This window comes from Alosa sapidissima, chromosome 7 (assembly GCF_018492685.1).
Source record: "Alosa sapidissima isolate fAloSap1 chromosome 7, fAloSap1.pri, whole genome shotgun sequence".
NCBI classification, from domain to species: Eukaryota; Metazoa; Chordata; class Actinopteri; order Clupeiformes; family Clupeidae; genus Alosa; species Alosa sapidissima.
The window spans coordinates 19,211,843-19,235,610 of NC_055963.1; the positions used below are offsets into that span (position 1 = coordinate 19,211,843).

General features: G+C 44.6%; 1 protein-coding gene across 1 annotated transcript in view; it reads left to right on the forward strand.

The window, feature by feature from the left end:
- Positions 1–23,768, forward strand: part of vps13d (vacuolar protein sorting 13 homolog D) — a gene marked incomplete at its 3' end in the record, with an annotated part of 60,594 nt that overhangs the window by 1,309 nt on the left and 35,517 nt on the right. The window contains 36 exon segments of the mRNA XM_042097882.1: positions 232–397; positions 491–568; positions 1,035–1,225; positions 1,595–1,675; positions 2,088–2,204; positions 2,324–2,428; positions 3,007–3,177; positions 3,315–3,415; positions 3,628–3,796; positions 4,308–4,409; positions 5,043–5,256; positions 5,641–5,823; positions 5,922–6,052; positions 6,227–6,284; positions 6,517–6,696; positions 6,796–6,926; positions 7,035–7,167; positions 7,289–9,565; positions 9,775–9,926; positions 10,040–11,134; positions 11,294–11,384; positions 11,606–11,732; positions 12,026–12,206; positions 14,502–14,726; positions 15,331–15,378; positions 16,481–16,682; positions 17,513–17,726; positions 18,282–18,453; positions 18,973–19,088; positions 19,327–19,548; positions 20,041–20,315; positions 20,537–20,670; positions 22,024–22,179; positions 22,453–22,654; positions 22,903–22,977; positions 23,325–23,522. Coding sequence (XP_041953816.1) covers positions 301–397; positions 491–568; positions 1,035–1,225; positions 1,595–1,675; positions 2,088–2,204; positions 2,324–2,428; positions 3,007–3,177; positions 3,315–3,415; positions 3,628–3,796; positions 4,308–4,409; positions 5,043–5,256; positions 5,641–5,823; positions 5,922–6,052; positions 6,227–6,284; positions 6,517–6,696; positions 6,796–6,926; positions 7,035–7,167; positions 7,289–9,565; positions 9,775–9,926; positions 10,040–11,134; positions 11,294–11,384; positions 11,606–11,732; positions 12,026–12,206; positions 14,502–14,726; positions 15,331–15,378; positions 16,481–16,682; positions 17,513–17,726; positions 18,282–18,453; positions 18,973–19,088; positions 19,327–19,548; positions 20,041–20,315; positions 20,537–20,670; positions 22,024–22,179; positions 22,453–22,654; positions 22,903–22,977; positions 23,325–23,522 — 8,404 coding nt within the window.

A 23,768-nucleotide genomic window follows, 5' to 3' on the forward strand; every position in this document is an offset into this window, starting at 1 on the left:
CTAACGTCTATAATGCTATCGATAACTGTTACTTTGCTTCAAAAGTGTTTGTGTTCATTGCATCCTGTCTGTTGCCAGCGTCGTCTCATATTTTACTGTTGTGCACATGAACTGCAGGCCAATCCGGGCATATTAACTTGTCTATGGTTTGTCCGATATCTTTACAAAGATCAGGTGAAATCTACAAATGCTAAGCAATGTCTTGTTTGCTGTTTGTGTTGCTCAACTCAGACTCCAGACTCATGGTGTGAACGCTGACCCCTCCACTCTCTAACTCTCCCCTTCCAACAACAACTCATAATGTTGGAGGGACTTGTTGCCTGGGTACTGAATACATACCTTGGCAAATATGTCAGTAACTTGAACACTGACCAGCTCTCCATCGCCCTTCTGAAAGGTATGGTACCTAAATAATGGGACTTGGTCAGTAGTTCTTTTTCAGCCTCCAGTGTTACTAGGCCGGCCCTCACTATGTTGTTGCTTTTTGCAGGGGCGGTGGAGCTGGAAAATCTACCCTTGCGGAAGGATGCTCTGAGGGAGTTTGATTTGCCCTTTGAGGTCAAAGCAGGTCTGTGAGATTTATTTTCCCACAATGGTTGCACACCTGCTTCTTTGTCTCTGTAGTCCTTATGGCATATTGATATGTTGGAATTAATGAGTTAATGATTCTGGGTTTTGATTCTCAATATATTAGGCATAAAAATTGACACCATACAAACTCATCTGCTGAATATTCAAACTGTAACTATAGAATTGCTGTTATCAGTACAGCTTGATTACACTTTGTGCATCTCTACATGATTCATTTTGCAGTCACCACATGAAGATAAGTTGACTTCAGTCATGAGAATTAGTGTCTGCATAGATGCATTACAGTTGAATGTAAACATTCTTGTTTGGCAAGAAAAGAATATGACGTTCTTGTTTTGCCTTATCTCACATGCAGTATTTGACTAGCTTCTCTCTAGCACAGACTATCACCAGAGCATTCAATGCGACATATTATTTATCACTGGACTCTGTGCTTGTAATAGGCTTCATTGGGAAGATCACCCTGCAGATCCCATTCTACCGGCCGCACAGTGAGCCATGGGTCATCTCCATGTCGCAGCTGAACCTGATTATTGGGCCCGCCCGCCCTCAGGAATTTGACGAGGAAGAGGAGAAGGAGGTGGAGCGTGAGCGCAAGAAACAGCTGCTCAAGGCACTGGAGGACAAGTGGAAGGTGGGAGGAAAACTGGCTCGACCCGTCAATTAGAAGAAAAGCACAAGCATAAAATGCTGTTTGCGCTATGGCAGTGAGCCATGATGTTTCTGTCTGGGGAGATTTGTGTTACTGCTAAGTGTCACAATAAATCTGCAAACTCATAATTGCACAGTACTACCACATGCCACATTTGTTGATAATGATAATGATGATGAATCTCTTTAATAACAATGATGAATCTCTGTAATAATAATGCATCTTTCCTGAATTTGTCAATTATGTTTTGCTATTATATATGCACTGTTACATTGAAATGGGGTGGCATGACCTGGTAAACGGGTTTCATTATTTCATTTGAGGCTATTTGAAATGTGTTCTTTACTGCAGAGCGAGTGTGAGCAGAAAGGGGAATCATACTGGTACTCGGTCACTGCCTCGGTGGTCACCAGAATAGTGGAAAACATTGAGGTAAGCCATGCATTTGCAGCAAGATGGATTACGTACCCACTAGTGTATTGCAGTGTTTACTGTTTGGAGTTGATCTCCATAAATCTCTTAAATACTGTTTTTTTTTATTTGGGATTTATAGTTTGGGGCAAATAATTAACATGATAGATATAATCCTCAAATACTGACCCCACACAGATGATACAGAATCCACTGCACAGCGCTACACATTTTTAGTCCACGGATGCTGATCCTTGACCCAGAAACTCCTTATGTGTCTACTGCCAAGAATTCTGCTTTTCTTAAATTGTCTTAAAAAGCAAAATCACTTATTTTTTATCTTCTTAGTGGGGATATTCAGTGTACATTGTGAAAGTGTGTAGCATGTCCAAAGTTGCTCTTCTGTGTTGCTGACAACTTTGTTTCTTTTTAGCTAAACATTCAAGGTGTTCATCTAAGATTTGAAGATAACTATTCCAACCCAGAGAAACCATTTGCATTTGGAGTGTGCATCAAGAATGTCTCTGCTCAGAATTCACCCTCAGAACGGGTGAGCCTCCAGTCTTGCCTCAGAAATAATGCACATAAGTCTGAAACTTAAGTCATCTTTGAGCACCAGCATTTGTTATGTATTCCTGAAGAGTTGAATGGAGATTGTTCTGTCCACAGGCTCAGAAGCTCATGCGACAGAAGCAGCTGGAGATCGAGGACTTCAGCGTCTACTGGGATACCAGCAGCACCATGCTAGGTGACCTGCCCACTACTGAGATTCAGGTATGCATCTGTACAGTTGGAGGAACGGATTTGTTTTGTGTCGTCATGCTGTTTGCTTGATTGACTTGTGAATGGATTTGATATATCCCCTGAAATAGAGCCTACCCCTTTTGTAGGTTAGTGTTATTCATTTATACTACCGGTAACTATACTATAGGGCAATTCTGCGCCAAACTGTCACATCCATAATGCCAACACAATGCCGTGGTATTTAGTTGGCGTTATGGATGTGGCAGTTTTTGCGTGGAATTGCCCTATAGTAAAGTTAAACTAATTTATACTATTTTCTTTTTTACTTATTGATCAGATGTACTTCCCTATTATGAAACTGTGTTGTAATTCTCCGAGCATAATGCTTTAATAATTATAGTATTACAATATCTTTCTGCCCTGAAAATAACTCTTATTTCTGATTATATGCATGCAAACGTTTGTACGTAGCTGTAGTTTTGATATTTGTGCTCTTGGTCATTTTTGTCTATATGCTTTCAAGTGTTGTGTAAATCAGCATTATCAGGCCTGATCGTGGCAGTCGCCTCTATCCTCCCCCATCATGTTGTCTCCTCGCACCCACGCAGGAGACCATGACCGAATGCATGCAGAGCCGAGAGCACCAGTACATCTTCGAGCCTGTGTGTGCCTCCGTGCTGCTGCGGAGGAACGCGTCCAAAGAACCGCTCCGCTCCCGCCACACCCCTCGCATCCACGGCCAAGTGCAGCTAGAGCCCCTGGCTCTCAAGCTGTCCCAGGTACAACACCTAACAGACGGGATTGATTCATGTCTAAATCATGTTATGAATAATGCTTATGAGGTGGATTTAGTTCTGAATTGAATAGTACTAGAAATACTGAAGGTGCTGAGAGATTGTGTCCTCCACAACCACAGGTTCAGTACCAGCAGATCATGGCCTTCTTGAAGGAGCTGGACCGCAGGGAGAGGGAAATGCTGTTTCGCAAATGGAGGCCTAAAGTCCCCATCACAGGAAAGTGAGTTGATTTTGTTATATGAATAGAGATTCCAAAAAGATGCATCAGTTCAGCTCCTCAGTCTGAGATGGCTCTTAGCCTAATTATTGTCCTCATCACAGAAAGTATTGAATTGTTGTAAAGGACTGACAGACTTTTAGACACCACTTACACTATGTCAGTAAATGGTCTTGTTCCTCACCCCAAAGTGCTTTTAACCTCCGTCTCTCCAGCTGCCGACAGTGGTGGATGTTTGCCATCAACGCCAACCTGAGCACCATCCGGGAGCAGAGACGGCGCCATAACTGGAACTTCGCTCTGCATAGGGCACGGGATGCCCTACTCTACACTACTCTTTATGTCCAGCGGCTTAAGGGCCTCCCTCTGAGCCCGCAGCAGGAGGTAGGAGCCTTTACTTCCAAACACACTCGCCTTCAGGAGTAGGGTTTAACACTTCTAATAACAGGTTTAACATTTCTAGAACCAAAATAGAAAAACAGACCTTATTTCTTCATTCATTCATTCATTCATTCATTCATTCATTCTTTATGTATTCTCAGAAGTTCATTGAGGGTAGTCCTCATTTTCACTGATGCCAAGTTTGCAATCACAATTAAACTACAACAAAAGAAATAGTACACAATAGTTGGAGTGAAATGTACAAATAAGCCAAAACAAAATAAGCAATAAAAATACATAACATTTTAAAGGGGGATGGGAAACACAATTATTTAAAATAGTTACAAAATAATGGAAGGTTTTTGCAAGGTTTACAGACATATGTGCAAATTATTATTGTATGTTTGTTTATGTTTATAGAAACATGTTGCATGCAAATGACTATGTTTTTATGTGGTTGAACATTATTTCATGTCTTTGGGTCCCTATTCATATTCATTTCCTCTTTGTCCAGGACGAACTAGACAGGATGGAGGAGGAGCAGACCCTGGAGGAGCTGCAGAGCCTGAGAGAGATCGTCCACGACCGGTTCCGTAAACAGGAGGAGATTGCAGAGGCAAGCCAAGAAGACTTTAAAGAGCATTAGCATAAATGGCCTTAAGGCCACAGACAGCTTTCAAATGTTAAAGAGAGAACTGCCCGACTATCACAGGGAATGTCCTGAAATACTGCAGTTGTCCAAGTATTACATGAGTGTCCGGTTTTCTACACCTCTAGCAATCGTTCCCTTTAGAATTATAAGGTTCTATCTGACATTTTTGTCAAAATTGAGTTATTGACATTCTTATTATGTGACCATTTAAGAAGGTGAGGTGAAGTGTTTCTTGTAGTTACATTTTTGGACATTATATCTAAAGAGGTTTGTTCCACTTATTAGTATAACTCTATGGAACTCTAAAACTTTCAAGCACAATATCTCAGAACTACTCAGAATATGGATATAACCTTATAATTCCAAGGGGAAGAGTTGTGTTGTTATCATTATTCTCAGTTATATATATAGTATGTGAAAATATGCAGAAATTACTTTCGTGCAACCACTGCAATTGCATTGCCACAAGCCTGATACTGATAATATGGATCATTGTTAGGTAGATCTGAAAATTTGCCCCAAATGGTGTGTATTGATTTATATATTAAATATATTCTGTGTTGTTCCTCTCCATTTCATCTGCCCCATCCAAAACAGAGTTTAAGAGAGCCCATCTCAGATCCGGGTTGCTCATCTCCGACGGGCTCCATACCCAAGAGTGGGAGCTCTGGGATGATCCAGTACCTGCAGTCCTGGTTCCCTGGCTGGGGAGGCTGGTACGGAGACTCGCAGGGCCCAGAAAGCGGGCCAGACGGCCAGGGAATAGCTCCAGATGACCTTCTGCCAGGCCCTGGCTCATGGGATATACTAGGTCAGCCTGTTTAATGGCAGCTCTGGTTAATTTATGAGGTCTACAGTATGTCTGTCTAGCTCATTTGGTGGAACTCAGAAAGGATTTTAAGGAGGAGTTCTGTCACTACTTTGGCTAAAGATGCCAACAGCTGATGGCCTTCCAGTTTATAATGTTGAACCCCTGCTGTGGATGAATAAATAAATAAATGACTGCATAGAAAGCTTTTTGGGAAGCCCAAAGGCCGTCAAATGTATTTCACATCTTCAGGGATTCCACTGAGCTTACTGTTTGTCAATAATAGATGTAAAGCTAAGCTATACCACATCACTTTTAATTATGGAAGAAAATGTTCACAAGCAAGAATGAATGTGTGGAAACTAAAATATCTGTTTTTTTTTGCAGCTGACCCAGATGAGCTGTTTGACCCATTGGAAGATTCCCAGACTCTCAACACTTTCACAAGGAGGGATCATCTCTTTGCCCGGCTGGACTTTTTGCTCGAGAAGGCCTCTGTGACACTCTTACATCAAGAAAAGACCGCTTTGGCATCTAAAGAGAGTGGTGTCATTCAACTGGAATTTTCAGGTATTAGAGTCTGTTGTTATGCTTACAAGAAGAGTTCTTAGTCTGTAATTACTGTGTTTGTAGGGTTGTGGATTTGAGCTGTGTTGTTGGTTTTACAGGTGTCAAGATTGGTGTGGAGTCTCTTCCCCGCTCTGAGTCCTCCTGTCTCACTGTCAAGCTGGGAGGCCTGTTTCTGAGAGACCTGACCACCCATGACACAATCTTCCCTGTCCTTGTCTCTCCTAAAACAGTAAGAGCTTAGAAGTTGCAAGTATTGTTTCATATTATTTAAGGGAATGTCTTTTATATAGATATAGTCAATAGTGTACTACCTCATATGGACTTTTTTGTACTGCCATAAAAATGGTTATGGCTTCTCTACACGTTTTTTGTGGTTTTTAATATATAGTTATTTCTCCTCAAGGATAAAGTTGTTGTGGCTATAAATCAACCTTTTGGACAGCCTTCAAGTACAGATTCAGGTTAGTGCTTCAGGAAAAAATGGAGTTGCTTCTATATTGTATGATGAAAGAGTATTGACTTTGCAGACTTCGAAGGCAAATGATTCTGCAAACTCAATGTCTTAATGGGATGTCTTATTTGACTGTCTACCCTCTTTGTCACAGGCTTGTATGTTTGCCCTATATTTTAGACAAATGGAACATTGTGGTTTAAAAAAGCACATTGTATCTTGTTTCATGCTGTTACATATAGCTCCCAGCGCGGAGTCCTCGGCTGCTCCTGTCTTTGAGATGATCTATGAACGCAACCCCGTCAGATGTAAATATGAGCGTCGGTTAGAGGTCAACACCAGCCCTCTAAACATCATTTATAACCCCCAGGCCATTAAAAAGGTGGCTGACTTCTTCTACAAGGGCAGGGTACATACCTCAGGTACTGTATGATTAAATCCTACATTAACACCATACTCCTGATGTCTATTTCTAGTCTTGGCCATGGGAGTGATTGTGCTACTGTTTTTTTTTGGCTCAGGGTTTGGATACCAGTCAGAGTTGGAGCTGAGAGTAGCAGAGGCTGCCAGACGGCAGTACAACAAGCTGAAGATGCAAACCAAAGCAGAAATCAGGCAGACTATTGATCAGCTGCTTGTCGGCGAGTTCATTGTACGTAGGGATCTATACATAAATATTTGTGTGAAATGAGTATGAATAGGTGAAAAATGGGCTTTTTGCTTATTTGCATCTCTCAAACGTTTGACCTTGCCTTTACAGGAGAACGGCAAACGATGGACAATGAAGCTGGATATATGTGCCCCACAAGTGATCTTTCCTGATGACTTTCAGTCAGGAGATCCCATGTTGGTGGTTGTTGATCTTGGTCGCATCCTCCTGACTAATTCACAAGGTATGTGGTCAATTTACAGAACTGAGAGCACTCATATTGTGTGACAATAGCTATGCTGTGTGACTGTAATGTACTTTCAGCTTCTCAGCTTCTTATTTAAGTTCCTCCTTCTTCCTAACAGAGGATTCAAAACCAAAAGTGAAGATTACACAGTCAGATGGAGATGACTTGAGTGATGAGGAGTATCAGACGCCGCTAGCGACGCCACCAGAGTCCCCTCCCCCAGAACCAGAAGCTGAGTTCAAAGACCGCGTCAAGAGCCCAGAACTGCCCAGTTTCTCGTCACCCGAAGCTGCCCAGGCCTACAGCAGGAAACTGTACGAAAAGTACTCCCTGTCCTTCAAAGACCTTCAGATCATGGTGGGCCGCTACAAGGACAACTGGAAGCACCTGCAGGAGAACGAAGTCGGCCCGACACACGTGGTGGAGAAGTTCAACGTGCTGCTGCAGCTTGAGCAGAGGCTCCGCTACACCTCGGACCCCCAGCTACCCGGAGCGGTTCTCTCAGGGACCCTCCCTGACCTCAAGGTGCACATCAACCTGGAGAAGATGACCGCACTGAGGAGCTGCCTGACTCGCCTGGGCAGCACGACAGCCGAGGAGGAGAAGGGCTACAGCAAGGGAGAGAGCCTCAAATCTCCTGACCCTTTGACACTGCGTCATGAGAAGATCTTTCAGAGGGAGGACAGCTCCTGGAAACTGCAGGGGTCTGCCAAAAACCTCACTCAGAGTGTAATGACCCTGGAGCAGCATACGAGGGAAGTATTGGTGGAATCCAGGCTGCTTTTAGCAGAGTTCAACATCAACTATATGCAGCTGGGTGTTGAGAGTGGTGGGCGGTATATCTCTGTGCTGAAAGTCTTTGGCACAAACGCCCATTTTGTAAAACGGCCTTACGATGCTGAGGTGTCCCTCACGGTTCACGGGCTCCTTCTGGTGGACACCCTACAAACCTATGGGTCGGACTTTGACCTTTTGGTGGCCTCCCACAAGCATCTAAGTTTTGATGTGCCTACCGGTAGTCTCCGAGAGAGCCAGCCGACGTCCCCTGTCTCTCCTGATGGAAGGTCCCCCGAGCCTTCAGACCTCCATCGGGAGTCATCGGGATTGCCTTTTGAGAAAGTGTCTCCCATGAGTTCCTTTTTCAAGGACCAGGAGGCGCTCATAAAACTGGAGTACCAGTTTGTTAGCTCAGACTGCCCCTCTATGAACCTGGACAGCTCCCTTCAGGTGACCTCCATGCAGGTGAATAACTTGGATATCATTCTCAATCCAGAAACCATGGTGGAATTGCTCAAGTTCCTCCAGCAGTCATTCCCAAAGGAAGAAAGCACATGTTCGCCCTCGACACAACAAATATCACCACTGCCTAATGGAGAGGGCCAAGACGAAACCTTTCAGTCCACTTATGAGCAAAACATCGAGTTCACCGTGGAGATTCACCGATTGAACCTATTGCTGCTACGGACAGTCTCTACAGGTACTGTTCTGGGTGGAGAAAAGAAAGGCATGAAAATAGCAACTGCCAGTATCAATGAAACTAAAGTCAACGTTTCCATGGGAAGCAGATTGGATGTCAATGGTTCCCTTGGGTGCATTCAATTGGTGGACCTAACTCAGGAAGGTGGTAGAGGCCAGTTTGTGGTCAGTATTGGGAATGTAGAAGAGATTCCTACTTCCGAGAGTATGGCTTTCTTCTCCAATCCAGGAATGGCGCCATCAGAAGCTCTAAATTTCCGTCTTCTGGAGAAGTCTCAAGGGGAGTGCTCCTTACAGCTCCAGATGGCTTCCTTGCACTACAACCACTCAGCTAAATTCCTGAAAGAGCTCAGTCTATCAGCCAATGAGGTGGAGGACAACTTCCGCTCTATGCTGAAGACCGCTGCTTCTAAAGTATCCACGGTGCTCGCAAACAAAACTGCTGAGTATACTGGAATGGTGTCACTCTTTGAAACCCCATCCAGGAGATCCAGAACTCAAAGTCAGAGTAACTGGCAGCTGGATCTCTTTGATGATGAGGAAGATTTAACACTGCCAGAGGAAGAGCCAAGCTTGGATTCTTTTTTGGTGAAGCTAACATTAAACATCAGCATTGAGTCACCTGTTGTGTCCATTCCCAGAAAACCTGGTCACTCAGAGCTTCTTGTCGGACATCTTGGGAGTATAACAATCCAGAATTTCATAGCAGGACAGGACTCCGAAGGGGAACGATTACAAGTGGAAGTGAAAGACATCAGGCTGTACTCGCTCAACACCTGTCACCTGATGCAACGAAAGGGACTGCGAAGTGATGTCTGCTCCAACTCTAGTTTCTCTCCATCACATAACGAAAGTCTCAATCAGGATGAGCCCCAGTTCACTCGACATGACTTCTTTGAGGTACTAAGTAGGGGAAAAGGTGAGTTTGTTTAATGATTACCTAACATTCAGATTGTTGATTTGCAAAGGATTGCACATAGTGCATTAGCACTGAGGGCATCTGTGAGAGAATAAACTAGGCTGCCAGTGCGTTAAAAAAAATAATTCACATATTTAATTAAACTTGTGTTGATCCTAGCCCTGACATTCCATTACTGGTGACATTCCATTCCTTGATATTTTTTTTAGCATTCCATATTTTGAAAGACACCACCATACAGTTCACCCTGGAGAAGGTCCCCATAGACGTAGACAGCCAGTTCACCTATCTGTCTTGTGATGACTCATTTCATAGCACTGGATTACTCAGAGTGGAGGGCAAATTTGTCAACGCTGTCCAGGTATGGTTGCTTTTAGTACTTAAATCAGTTTTGCATGATTTCAGTAATGTTTAATAAACATATTTTCATGAAACATTTTTCATTTCATTTGTATTCTCTCTGTTACTCTACAGGTTTGTCTGTGCAAGCCAGTTTATGAGCAGGTTCTCCAGACTCTGGATAACCTCTCACTTATCGAAGACCAGCGGGCAACACCGAGCCAGCCACCAACCCCACCCCCTCCTACCCCATCTTCCACCAAGCCACACCGCTTCCCAGACCCCCAGGGGGGGCTTTTTGCACGTGACCCTCCCCACATGAACCTGTCTTACTCCTCTTTGTCCTCCTCCCTCTCCACCCCGCTCCCTCTCCAGAACCACAGTCCTCCACTACAGCCGCCTTCGTTCACCCAGGTGAGGGCCACCTTCTGCGTGGCCGAGCTCCAGGTGCAGCTCAGCGCTGACCTCTCCCAAGGCTCCCAGGGTTTGGTCAGCCTCCGGTTCCAGGACCTGGAGGGGGAGTTCACCAAAGACCACCCTCACGTGCTTTCAGTCCAGCTCGCTCTGCGCTCCTTGCTCATGGAGGATCTGCTAGAACAGAACCCCGAATCCAAGCACAAGCACCTCATCGTGTCCCGAGGGGCCCCCAAACCTTCCACCTTCACCCCCAAGGAGTACCTCTCCCAGTCCTGCCCCTCCTCGTCCAACGCTCTGTACCCCGAAATGCCCCGCTCACTGCCAGCCCACATGGAGGAGGCTCAAAATGTCTTCCAGTTCTACCAGAGGCACCCCAGCGCACCTTCGCCCGCCACCCGCAAGAAGAAGGACCCCACCTGCCCCAGCACACCCCCACCCTCCCCGTCGCGGAACACCCCCTCTCCGCACCCTCCGCCAGATTTCGACGAATCGCTGGTGCACATCAACGTGCTGATGGTGGACAAGCGTCACCCGGAGTTCCAGACTCGCTACGGGAGCATCGGGCGCAGCATTGACGTCGACTTCAACTGCCTGGACGTGCTCATCACCCTGCAGACCTGGGTGGTGATCTTGGACTTCTTTGGGATTGGCTCCACAGCTAACAACCACGCTGTGAAGCTGCCGCCCAACTCTCCCCAGCCGATGCCAGGGCACCCCTTGGACAATGACTCCCCCAGTGACCTGACGGATATCTACCCTGAGATTAATGAAGAGGAACTGGAGGATAGGGTGAACACCAAGCTTGATCTTAAGGTAACTGTGGATTTGTATGTGAAAAAAAAGTGTTATTTTACAACAAATGTGTTTGAATTTAACATAAGTAGCTAGGTGGGCTGATATGTTTGTTACTCAGAAAGACTCCTATTTTTGTTATTCTTTACTGAAAATATTCTTCTGTGTCTTCCTGGACAGGTCCACGCATTGTCTCTTGTGCTCAACAAGAAAACGACTGAGCTTGCAAAAGCCAGTGTCTCCAAATTGTTCACTCACATGGAAATGATTGGTTAGTATTGCTATATTTTGCTTATAATTGCTATTGCTACATGATGCTTAGGTCTTTAATACAGCAGATGAATGTAAGCATAATGGATACTTTGGATGAAATATGATATGATAAAATATTATAACCATAATGCAACCTTGTTGGTTGTAATCTGTGTGTATGTGAATGTGATGTGGCTTTGTTCTCACTCCTTTGGGTGGAATGTGATGTGTGCTCTACAGATGGAGATCTGGCCCTGCAGGGCAGTCTGGGCAGCCTGTCTCTGAGTGACTTAACCCCTCATGGAGATCTCTACAGAGAGCGTTTCACAACGCGGGGCGGAGAGGCTCTCGTCTACAACATCCACAAGTACTTCCTGTCCTCTTGTTTTTGTTCTTACTGGAGTCCATTATCTTAATGGGGAAATAAATGGGTTTCCTCAGAATGGCTTTCAGGGTCATATAAAAAGAATGGTGTGGTTCACTGGACTCATCTTGTACAAACAGAATGACGTTTGGACCCACTGTGATTATTAACAAGATTATTTTTAATTCATACTCATACGTTGTATTTTATACGTATGTATTTTTTATTATTATACGTATGTATTTATTATGTATTTTGTGTGGTATCTTATTCTCTGAACTGCCTGTCTCCTAAAGGTATGGTGAGCCTGATCCATATCTGCATCGGGAGTGCGACATCAAGGTGTCTCTCCAGATGGCCTCGGTGCAGTACGTTCACACCCAGCGCTTCCAGGCAGAAGTGGTGGCCTTCATCCAGCACTTCACCCAGCTCCAGGACGTCCTGGGCAGGCAGAGGGCTGCGGTCGAGGGCCAGGCGGTGAGTAGACTCCTGGGGGTAGGGACAGGAAGTTTCTTGAGTGTGTATCTTTTCTTAGCCACTAGGGGATGCATGCAGAATCATTTTATGTCTGTATATGAAGCTGTGTTTTGTTTTTATTTTTATTAAATGATTTAGCCGGTGTGTTCACCTTGAGTCATTGTAAGCCTACAGTATGACAAGACACTGGAAAGTTTTGACCTTGTGACAAAGGCATTAGCCTATAGCAGGAACCTTTTATGCTAATTATAATTATATGATAACACATTCTTTGTTTTCTTTGTGACCTCGCAGACAGGCATGTTGGTAATCTCTATTGGGGCAGCTTTGTTCTCTTTGTACAGACAGACAGACACAAAGACATTCCTATTTGTCTGACTTTGTTATTAGTGTCGCAGAGACCAGCTAAAAATGTGCTACTGTCAGAATTTATTTATATTGTAGGACTTTTGTGATGTAGGCTGTCTTTACTCTATTGTAGACTGCTGACTCTTTCTTCATACAGTTTAAGCCCCTCAATCATAAAATTAGGGAATATGGACATATCAGTCATATGACTGATTATACAGTCATATGAAATTATACAGTGGACAATCCCACTAATGGTACGTTCGTGTTTGTTTAATCATTTGCTTATATTTACCTATTGTAGAGAGCAAGAGCTTCCTGTGGTCCAAGCGCTTGTTGTGAGCTTCCTGTGGTCAGAGTGCTTGTTGTTTAAAAATAGCCAGCACTGGTCCAGGTGCTTTTCAGACTATTATAGCCCCCACCCGCTGTGAAGGCATAGTTTGACCTGAGAAGTTGTCAGCTCCCATTTCCTCTGACCGACGGGGGTGGTTCTTTGAATGTGTGAAAGTGTCCTTGAGGCATGATGGGGAGGGACACTGAGCTGGCCTGTCCAACTGGTCCCCTAATCTCAAGATACCGGCCTCTAGGGCGAGTGAGTGGTTCGGTAGCGGCACATTACAAAGGCTTAATGCCCCCTTTGCTCTCGATTGATTTCACTTTTGAGTTTCAACTTTGATCGCATCGAAAAGGGCAACGGTAATCTACTTATGCAGCCTTCTCTCTCTGCTCAATCCTGCAGCCTTCCAGTACTGTGCAATCTCTAAACTGCTTAGTGAGTCACTGCACAGCTCCTCGCAGGTGTCTGTCTCTTTGCATTGTTATTAGATCGGTAGTGCGATGCAACGCTTAGAGCACTTGATTTTCATCTACACACTTCAGACATCTCTCAGCAAACAGTGTTGCCGATAGATAGATGGATAGATAAATAGATAGATAGATGAATGGATGAATGGATGGATGGATGGATGGATGGATGAATGGATACTTTGTTGATCCCCAAGGGGAAATTCAAGGTCTCAGTCGCATACAGACATCACACACAACATGCACTTACAGCAGAAATGGTAAATATAAGTATAAACATATAACAAAACTCCACTGTACAATAGAGACAGGAGGAGATAAGAAAAACTAAATACTAAATATACTATATAAATTAAATAAAAAAATCCACAGTGTGCTTGAGGGTGATCAAGCATGAGATGCTTGCAGTGACAGGACCGGGACTGGCCTGTAGTTCTGTGCATGGTAAGGTGCTCAAGAGAGTGAGTGTCATGGTGAAGGTGCAAAAAGTAGTCCAACAGTAGTCCTATAGTTCTGTGTGCATGGTAAGGTGCTCAAGAGAGTGAGTGTCATGGTGAAGGTGCAAAAAGTAGTCCAACAGTAGTGCAACAGTGCAATAATAAGGTCATGGGCATGCTCACTGGGGACGAGCTCGCGAGCATGAGCTTGTTTCAAATTTCCCACTAGAGAAATTTTGCAGTGTTGGAGTCTAAAACCCTGTTATCAAACTTGGAGAGAAACAAGAAACTTTCCCTCTTACCCTCTTTTTCCACCGATTCTAAAATACACTTACAAGTGTTATCTCTACCTACCCTGTTAACACCTCCCTACCTGACCAAAAGTGCACTTGCTGTCAGTTTCATGAAAGTTCCTCCTGATAGTTGTGGTACAAGCAGCAGCAGCAGCAGCAGCATCCGATACCACATACCGGGGTCTAGTACCCACGAGGACCCAGGTTTGAGTCAGGCCTGAGGTCATTCTTGATCCCACACTCCATCTCTCTCCCATTAATTTCCTGTCTACTCTTTACTGTCCTGGCAGTAACGGCTTGAGAAGCCCCAAAATATATATTTTTTGTTTGTTTTTTTTAAAAACCACCTCAGTACAGGCCCTGACCCCTGAACTCTAACCTGACCTCTTCCCTCCCCTCCCTCTCCCTGACAGGTGCGTGAGCGTCCCCAGCGAGCATCGCGCGTGCTGCTGGACATCGAGGCAGGCGCGCCGGTGCTGCTGATCCCCGAGAGCTCGCGCTCGCCCCGCCTGATCGTGGCCAACCTGGGCCAGCTGCGCGTGCACAACAGCTTCCTGTCCGCGGGCACCCATGGCACCTTCTCTCTCAGAGACAAGGTAGAGAAACTTACCATGGCACATGCCTTTTTCCCCTCTCTGGTGAGTCCTGCCCATCCAAGCCGCTATGCTACGCTATGCCACGCACCACACCACACCACAGCACTGCACTGCACTGCACTGCACTGCACCACGCTCGTGCAAACCCGCCAGAGATTGGCATTCATGGAGCAGTTTCTTTTTAGTTTTAATATGTACTAAAGAAATGAGTACATATATGCAACATATGGTTCATTACCAAGGTATGGGAAATGGGAACAAAATGGCGGGAATAAACCGGCATCAATAAACAGGACACAGTTGCTGTAAGCATTCCTGTTTTCCTGACATTTGTATACTATGTATGATATCAGAAGGAAAGTGCTTCATGGATGCAGCCCGTCGTTATTTTCTGACTGGGGCATGGCCTCGTAACAGCCACACTGGTGTGGTGTGGTGTGGTGTGAAGGAGGTTTGTAATTCACTCACCAATTATGTGCTATTCTTAGCATGCATGCCACTCATTTAGTCCATCATTTTAATCCTGCTAGTTCTATTTTTGTCGTCCAGTAATTATCCAGTGTATAATATTGTTGCTATGTGTGTGTGTCCATATATAGTGTTGTTAACATTCATAATAGTTGTATTTTTGTTTTTTTTTGTGAAGAATTTGATATTGCATGCAAATTCATACAAGGACCCAGCCTACTATAAGGTATCAGGGTGTGTCCACTTTTGTTGGTTGACCTGGACTGTTTCTTTCTCTCTTCTGATTGGTCATTAATCTCTTCTCTTCTCTGCATGCTTCTCTTTCTATGACTTAACTATACATGTAAGTTCATAATTGTATTGTATTGTATGAGGGTACACTGGTTCATCTGTATATGACTAGGATGAGCAATTTGGGGAAATTATGTAATTCTTTTTTAAGATCGCAATTTGATTTGTGATATACTGTAAGTTAAGCTCAAGATTCACTATATAATACATTTAAAACATGATTTGAAGCATTACCAATTAAGGTAACAATGACATTTGAACTGCTCTATCTGTAAATCCGAGGATGAAAACAAAAACATTGAAATTACTTCCAAATATAGCTTTATGATTGGCCACATCTGATTAGTTAGCATGTGCCTCAGGGTACCTCAGACTGATGAGCGTGACTGTCTGTCACACAAAGACGGCATTCATTTAAAAACATAACACGTGACACTATTGACCATGGGGTCAGAGTTAGTGGCACAATTAATTGCATCTTTTGTGATTTGCTAATTTGATTAGTTCAGATTGTGACTTCAATTTCGATTCATCTTTCAGCCATAATGCATGATGATGTTACAGCTTATGCAAAGACTGCTCAGAAAAGCTTGTGAATTGTCAGAGACTTTACAATACACATATCTTTCTGTGCCTCTGTGTAATTGGTCATTTCATTTTCTCTGCTAATACTTCGATATGTGGTCTTTTAGGCCCCCAGCGTCGACTTCAAAGCAGGGCTGCCTGGAAGGCGTTAGGGTTAGGTATAGCAGCGCTGCCTTGAAGTCGATGGTGGGAACCCAAAAGACCATCAAGCTAATATTTTCTCTACATAGTGTTGCACACATAAGGAATGCTTTGCCATATTTCATAATTCAAGATGTATATCACACATTTCGTACAATGTGTGTGCATAATATGTACATAATATGTACATTTTCAAATATGCACATGTTCTGTAAAACATGCCAGTGTGCTTAAATGTCAGCCTTTGATGTTGGCAATGTACCTACCGCATGAGTGAACGGCTGGACTGAAAGTGCTGCTCTCGTTTGAAGGACCGTGTAAAGAGCACTCCGCCAGCAGGGGGCGCCAGTAAGCCTAGTGAGGAGGAGTCTGCAGAGAAGGGGAAATCCTCCAGCAGCTCAGCCTCGGCCTCTACCTCAGGCTCAGGCTCAGGCTCAGGCCCCAGCTCAGGGTTCACCCTGGGCCGCCCGCAGGCTGCCAAAGGGAGGATGCCCGACATCTCCCTAAACCCAGGTGAGTCACAACACAACAGCCCTCCCTTCCTCCTCCTCCACCTCCACCCCCCCCCCCCCCACATATCTGGAAAAAGTCCTTCACTGGAATTTCTTTTAAGAAAGAAAAAAAAAAGTATTAAAAAGTAAAAGTATTATGTCTGGCGACTATTATAAAAAATTGTTATCTCTCTGTCCCTAACCATAATCATAGTACATAATAATATCGGAACTCCCCCTTTTACCGCCGGTCCCGTATTTCTGCCGTCTTGCGTCTATGTGTCACTTAATATCCATTTCTATCCCAACCAAGACGGCAAATACCTAAATAAACACAACCACCAACACCATAGGTGTATCTAAATTAGCTATGTACCAAAAATTACATTTTACCGTGACTCGAAGAGCTGTAAACAGTGTTGTAAGGCTGCGTGTACACATCCGCTTGGAGCTCCAGTGGAATTTTAATTTCATGACGAGAATTCTTGGTCTAACCGTTCATGTGCCGTTGAAACGGCGTAAATAGGCGACCCATCAGGCCAGCACTATAACTGGCGTGGTAAACAAAATCGGATATTTCAGGCAGTAAATGCTCCCGTTAAGAACCAAACCAGATTTTGTTCAAATCTACACACCTATGGTTACTGAAAAATGTAAGGTTCATTTAGCAAATGTTATTTTGAAGTGTTAAACATTGTTGTTTTACAATTTTCGAACAAAAGTGGTGATAATTGGGGGTGTTACAATACCTAAGTGTTGTTAGCAGTGTCTTCCTGCAGTCCAATGCTGTTCTGAGTGTGTGTCGTGCTGCTAAATCTTCTCTATCTGTGGGTGTGCTCCCCCCCCCTGCAGAGGAGCATGTGTGCCTGTTGGACTGCATCTCTCTGGACCTGCAGGAGATGGACATTTTCTCAGCGGAGCGTCTTCCGTGCGAGCCGTGGGACAGTGCGGGCAAGCGGCCGGACACTGACTTGTTTTTCACCTCCTACACGGTGCGGCGCAGCGGGAGCAGTCTGCTGCAGGAACGCTGCCACCTACGGCTCAAGGTGGAGCGCAACCTGGACAGGTGAGCCTCCAATATCCAGACCTCTCTCTGTCTCTCTCTCTGTCTCTCTCTCTGTCTCTCTCTCTGTCTCTGTGTGTGAGAGAAGGGGAGTCTGAGCTTGTATTAATAGTTAGTGTTTAATAAATCTCTGAGGTCACGTATGCATCAGAAAAGTCTGTGCACCACTAGACAACCTTTCATTCATACACAGCCATATTTATATCAAAGAAAAGCAGAACAAACTGGGGTTGGTCAAAGATGTGTGTTTTCAGAGAGGATCTAACCATCATTAGTTTCAATTCTGCATGTCTGAAACATATGCTGATTCAGTGATATGAAAAGCTAAATAGTTGATATGGAAGGTTAAAGACGGGCAGAAAGGTTGAAAGGTTACCGACAGGTATAAGAAAAAAGGTTACAGACAGATCATGTTGTCCTTTATAAAACAAATTTCCCTTACAGTATGATGTATGATGACACCACCTAAGTATCAGTGGCATCAGTGCTCAAACATTCCTCTTTAATATCACTCTTTCTTTCTCTTCCTCTATGTCTTAACTCTTCTATCTTTCTTAGGGAGTTAAGTCACGCGGTACCCGACATGTCCATCCACGGCAGCCTGTCGTCGGTCCACTGTTCTCTGGACCTGGAGCGGTACCAGCTGATCCGCGGCCTGCTGGAACTGAACCTGGGCGAGCCCGTGGAGGAGTTCCTGCGGCCGTACAACCTGCAGGACCCCAGCAACTACGTAAGACACTCTCAAATAGATCATATCTGCAGGGCAGTACAACCTGCAGGACCCCAGCAACTACGTAAGACACTCACAGGGCAGTACAACCTGCAGGACCCCAGCAACTACGTAAGACACTCTCAAATAGATCATATCTCCCCAGCAACTACGTCAGACACTCTCAAATAGATCATATCTACAGGGCAGTACAACCTGCAGGATCCCAGCAACTACGTAAGACACTCTCAAATAGATCATATCTACAGGGCAGCTAGGGAGGAAATGCCATTCGTCAGACTAGAATCTTATCTGTGTGGAGGCAAGCTTCACACAATTAAGTAGGAGTGGTCAAATAGAGTAAAAATGTAGTTAGTTTGTTTGTTTGTTTGTTTGCTTAAAGTAGAGCTGAATTTTGTTTTACATGTAATTCATTATTTTGAGTTTCTCTCTGGTATTCCTGTGATATTGTATTAAAGTTGAATTAAAGTAGTCCCTAAAGGCCTTGTTGATGATGTGTGTTGTGCTTGTGACGTGTAGACGGTGCTGAGTGGTGATGTGTATACCAGCCTCTCCTTCCTGGTGGACATGATGAACGTCAGTCTGGAGCTGTTGGACAGCCCCAAATCCACCGGGCACAAAAAGTCTCTAGCCAGGTGGGTGGCCACTGCGAAAGGGAAAGCTTTTGTACTTGCATGTCTTTACTTGACTTTTTGTTGTATTTCACTTCAGCAGTTTTGGTGAAAAAAATCCTGTAGCAATGCAATGTAATTGTAATTTAATATTAATGTAATTATTCAATTCAATTTAATTGTTTAGTTTGTTAATTTGTTTATTTCTATTTCATCTGGTCATAAATCCATCTTCTTTTTCCTGTATCCGTTTTCTCTCCAGGTTTGACTTCATGAAGTCCAAGCTGCTCTTTGAGACGTTCTCCAACGGCTCCAAGTCGGTGAACCTGGTGTCCCACTCTCTGCTGGCCTACGACACGCGCTACGGCGGCTCCACGGCGAGGCCGAGTGGCAGCGAGAGCAAGCACAACGTGTTCGACTGCATCCTGCAGCCCTCCAAGACCGGCAGCAACCGAGCTTCCCTGCAGCTGGAGCTGCACTACAGGTAGCTGGAGCTGATGGGATGCTGGGCTGGACGGATGTCAGGGTGGACCACAGCGCGGGTGGTTCACGTGAATTGTGAACACGTCAACATTTGTCATATGCTTCATCTTAATGCTTATGCCTGTTCTCTAATACATGTTTACAATGTTTTACTTTATGACTTACTACCTCAGAATTAGATTTGTGAAGATCTGAAAAGTCATGCAAACATGACTTGGATATGTATCTTAGCAGGTTATAATATCTATGATATGATCATAGCAGAATCATTGATACAATTTGTGCATGATGTGTTTCTATGGACCCTTTCAAGAGAGTTCCATTATCAGCATCATAGTTGGCCCCACAAGACTTCCGTTTTAACATTCCATATGTTATCTTAATGCAGAGGAAGTAGATTGGGGCCCAAATAGAACGTTCAAGCATTGTTTTTGTTTACCTTGTTGAAAGGGTCCATATAATGATATGATGTGGTGCTACTACCTACCTACAGGTCAACACGGGACTCCTCCTGCTTCACCGTGGTGCTGAACAACCTGCGTGTGTTCCTCATCTTTGATTGGCTGCAGCTGGTGCGGGACTTCCTGCGCATGCCTGTGGAGAAGGGCTCGGCGCCGCCACGGCAACGCTGGCCCAGCGGTGGGAGCGACTCCAGTGGCACGAGCGGTGCAGTCATGCCCAAAACGGTCAAAAGTGGCGTGGTGACCAAGAGGTCCACAGTGCCCGTCACTCAGGACCGTTACCTGGAGGTCAAGATCAATGTTACAGGTATAGTTAAATAGGAGCTCTCTAAGTTGGGTCAGAACGCAAGATAATGATGGAAGTAAAGGTTCTGGAATCTGGATTCTAAGTGGCATGTTTGTTCACTTTACCTAAAATATAACCAACAGCAGAATAGCATACACACATTTGTACAGTAAGATTTATGTGAGCCATGCTTGCATTTTATGACTTCTAAGACTGTTTCTTGTGTCTTTGGTTTTCTTCAGGAACTGAGTTTGTGGTAGTGGAAGATTCCTCCTGTCTGGACACTAACGCCATCATTCTGAAAGGCACCACTGTACTGACCTACAAGCCTCGTTTTCTGGATCGACCCTTTTCTGGTAGCCTAGCTGGCATTGAGGTGACTGTGCCCTCATACTCACAAATCAATACCCTCTAATGCCTATTCCACAGCCACAACCCCTTGTCAGTGATCCGAGCCGGACTTGGGGTCAGGGGCGATTCTAGACCTAGAGCTTCGCTGGGGCACAGGCCCCCAACTCCCAATACATTTTTTTTCTTTTTTAAACGTGCGTGCAATATGAAATAAATGGCTAGCCTTGTTTCTCTCCTTCTCCTCCTCCCCCTGCCTGGTACTGGACTGCCCAGTTTGTGCTCTTTCTCCCCTCTCTTCTCCTTCTCTTCGACCTTCTTCTTCTCCTCATCCTTCTCCTCCTTCTCCTCCTCCAGCACTCTCTCCCTCAATTGTTGTAGCAGCCACTATCCAGCAACATCCAAACACATAGGCATAAGTAGACCTATACTCACTGCATGAATTAATAGGCTTTCCTACTAACACAAGGGAAGCTTATTTTTTAGTCAAAATTGAGATATACTTCCCTCCCCGGCAAGGGTCCTATAGTCATCCTGGCAATACTGCAGTTCTTTGTAGCTTAAATAGCCTACTAAAGCCTTCATACTGACTTTTGGTGATAATTTGCAAATGTAGCCTATATTATACTATATTATAGGCTACTCTGATCTGATACTCTGTGTAGATTATTATAGGCTACATTTGCAAATGCAGCAAACTTATTTAAGTTTGCCATGAAACCATTGATCAAATAACAGCACTGGCTATTACCAGCATAAATGTTAATGTTAACGTTGATCTCTCCTCACTGTTCTTCCCTCTGCCTCTGTTAAGGAAAAACTTTCTGATGTCCATCTCTGAATAGCTGAATAGTTTATCAGAAGGCTATGTTTAGTTTTACAGTAGGACAGCTTCACAAACCGTAGGCTATAGGCTACTTTTACAGGCTGTGTATGTGTGTGTGTACAACAAGACACTCGGAAGAATCATGCAAACGATTTTCATTGGTTGTTGTGTTCAATCTTACCCAGCTACAGAAGTGCTATTTCCTGATTGGCTATTATGGCCCCTTTCTTTATTTCCTTGTTTTTTTTTATTTTTTTATTGGCTGGTAAGTGACAGACTCGAGTCATGACTAAAGCAGGCACGGAGATGAGCTCATGAATGCCGTTTCCAGCTAGAGCCGCGCTAGAATTTTACTGGGGCACTGGAGACTTTTACTAAGGCACGTGCCCCACTGAATAAGGTCTAGTGACGCCCCTGCTTGGGGTACTTCCGATTTTGTATTAAGTTTCTGTATAGAAAACAATCTGTGATTTAAGCAATGGCATTGAGAGAGTGTATGTTGAAAGGCTGTAAAATAAAGTGTGTGTGTGTGTGTGTGTGTGTGTGTCTGTCCAGGTGTTCTCATGTCGACTGGGTAGTGAGCAGGAGACGGCCTTGTCCATCATCGACCCGGTGAACGTACAGATGGAGCTGTGTGGCAGCCCCACCTACCAGAGCAGCTCTGGCCTGCTCGACGCCTTCAACATCGAGGACTTCCCCCCGCTTCTGGAGGTCAGGAGGACTGTGGCGTCTACACACACACACACACACATACACACACACACACACACACACACACACACACATACACACACACACACACACACACACACACACACACACACACACACACACACACACACAGACACACACAACTAAACTGCACAAATCAAATGCAAACTTTCTAGAAGAGAGACATTCTGCCTTGTTAGAAAAAATTGTTTATGTGATTTGATGGAAATCAATATATAAGTTTTAAACTAGCCTCTGCCTGGCCCTTTGTAGATCCAGTTCCCAGCCCTGGACATCCGCCTGTCCTATAACGACGTGCAGCTCTTCTTGGCTATTGCCAAGTCCCTTCCCTCCGCTGGCTCCCCCAGTCCCAGTGACCCGGCCGCTGCCTCCCTGCCCGGCACGTCCACCGCTACCACTGACCCCCCTGCCAAGCCAAAGGACTCCTTCAGGCACAAAACTGAGATGCTGCTGGGTAAGAAGATCAAGATAGATTGATGATTAATTAATGATGATTAATCGATTGATTAAGTGTGGTTCTCTGTATATACCGGTGCATCTTGTCACCATCTGGGAAAAAAAAGAAAAGTCCTTCCTTGTCATTTTGATTCTTTATGAATGGCAAAAAGGATTTTTGCTTTCTTCAGAGACATGTTTTGCCTGCATTCTAAGACGCTGTTTATGGTGTGTATGCTGTGTTGTGTGGTGTGGTGTGTTCTTCAGAGGGTCAGCTGAATCGCCTACAAGACCTGGGCTTCAGGAAGGAGGATTGCAAACGGGCTCTCATCCACTGCAAAGGTGACCAGCAGCAACATAATGACCTACTTCACCATAGAGCCAGTTAGCCACTGTACTCGTTTGACTCATTGTGCACTATAAACATTGCTTAGAGCAAGAAATGCAGAACTGTATACTACTGTGTGTGTATGTGTGTCTGTGTCTGTTTGTGTGTCTCTGTTTGTGTCTGCAAGGTTAAGTTTTTGTATGTGGTCATCTTTGTTTTTATCAAAGATAAAGGTTACTTTATCTTAAGTATGTAAATGTATGTTTATGTGCATGCGTGTGCATGCATACATTGTTTATGGATGTGTGCTTATGACTGTGCCTGTAACCGTGTGTGTGTGTGTGTGTGTGTGTGACTGCAGGCCAGCTGGACCAGGCAGCAACTTGGCTCCTGGAGAACGCTGAGAGCACGCTGGGGCGGGTGCGGGACGACTCGGACCCCAGCAGCCACTCGGCGCCGCCGCTCTCGGGCATCGAGGTGAAGGCCGAGAGTGTGTGCATCTGCTTCATCGACGACTGCCTGGACTGTGACGTCCCACTGGCTGAGCTCACCTTCTCACGTAAGACAGACAACATACATTAGGGCTGTCACAATGTCAATCCTGATGTTACACTATAATATACATTAGGGCTGTTACAATGTCAATCCTGATGTTACACTATAATATACATTAGGGCTGTCACAATGTCAATCCTGATGTTACACTATAATATACATTAGGGCTGTTACAATGTCAATCCTGATGTTACACTATAATATGCATTAGGGCTGTTACAATGTCAGATATGCACTAAACAATTGTCAT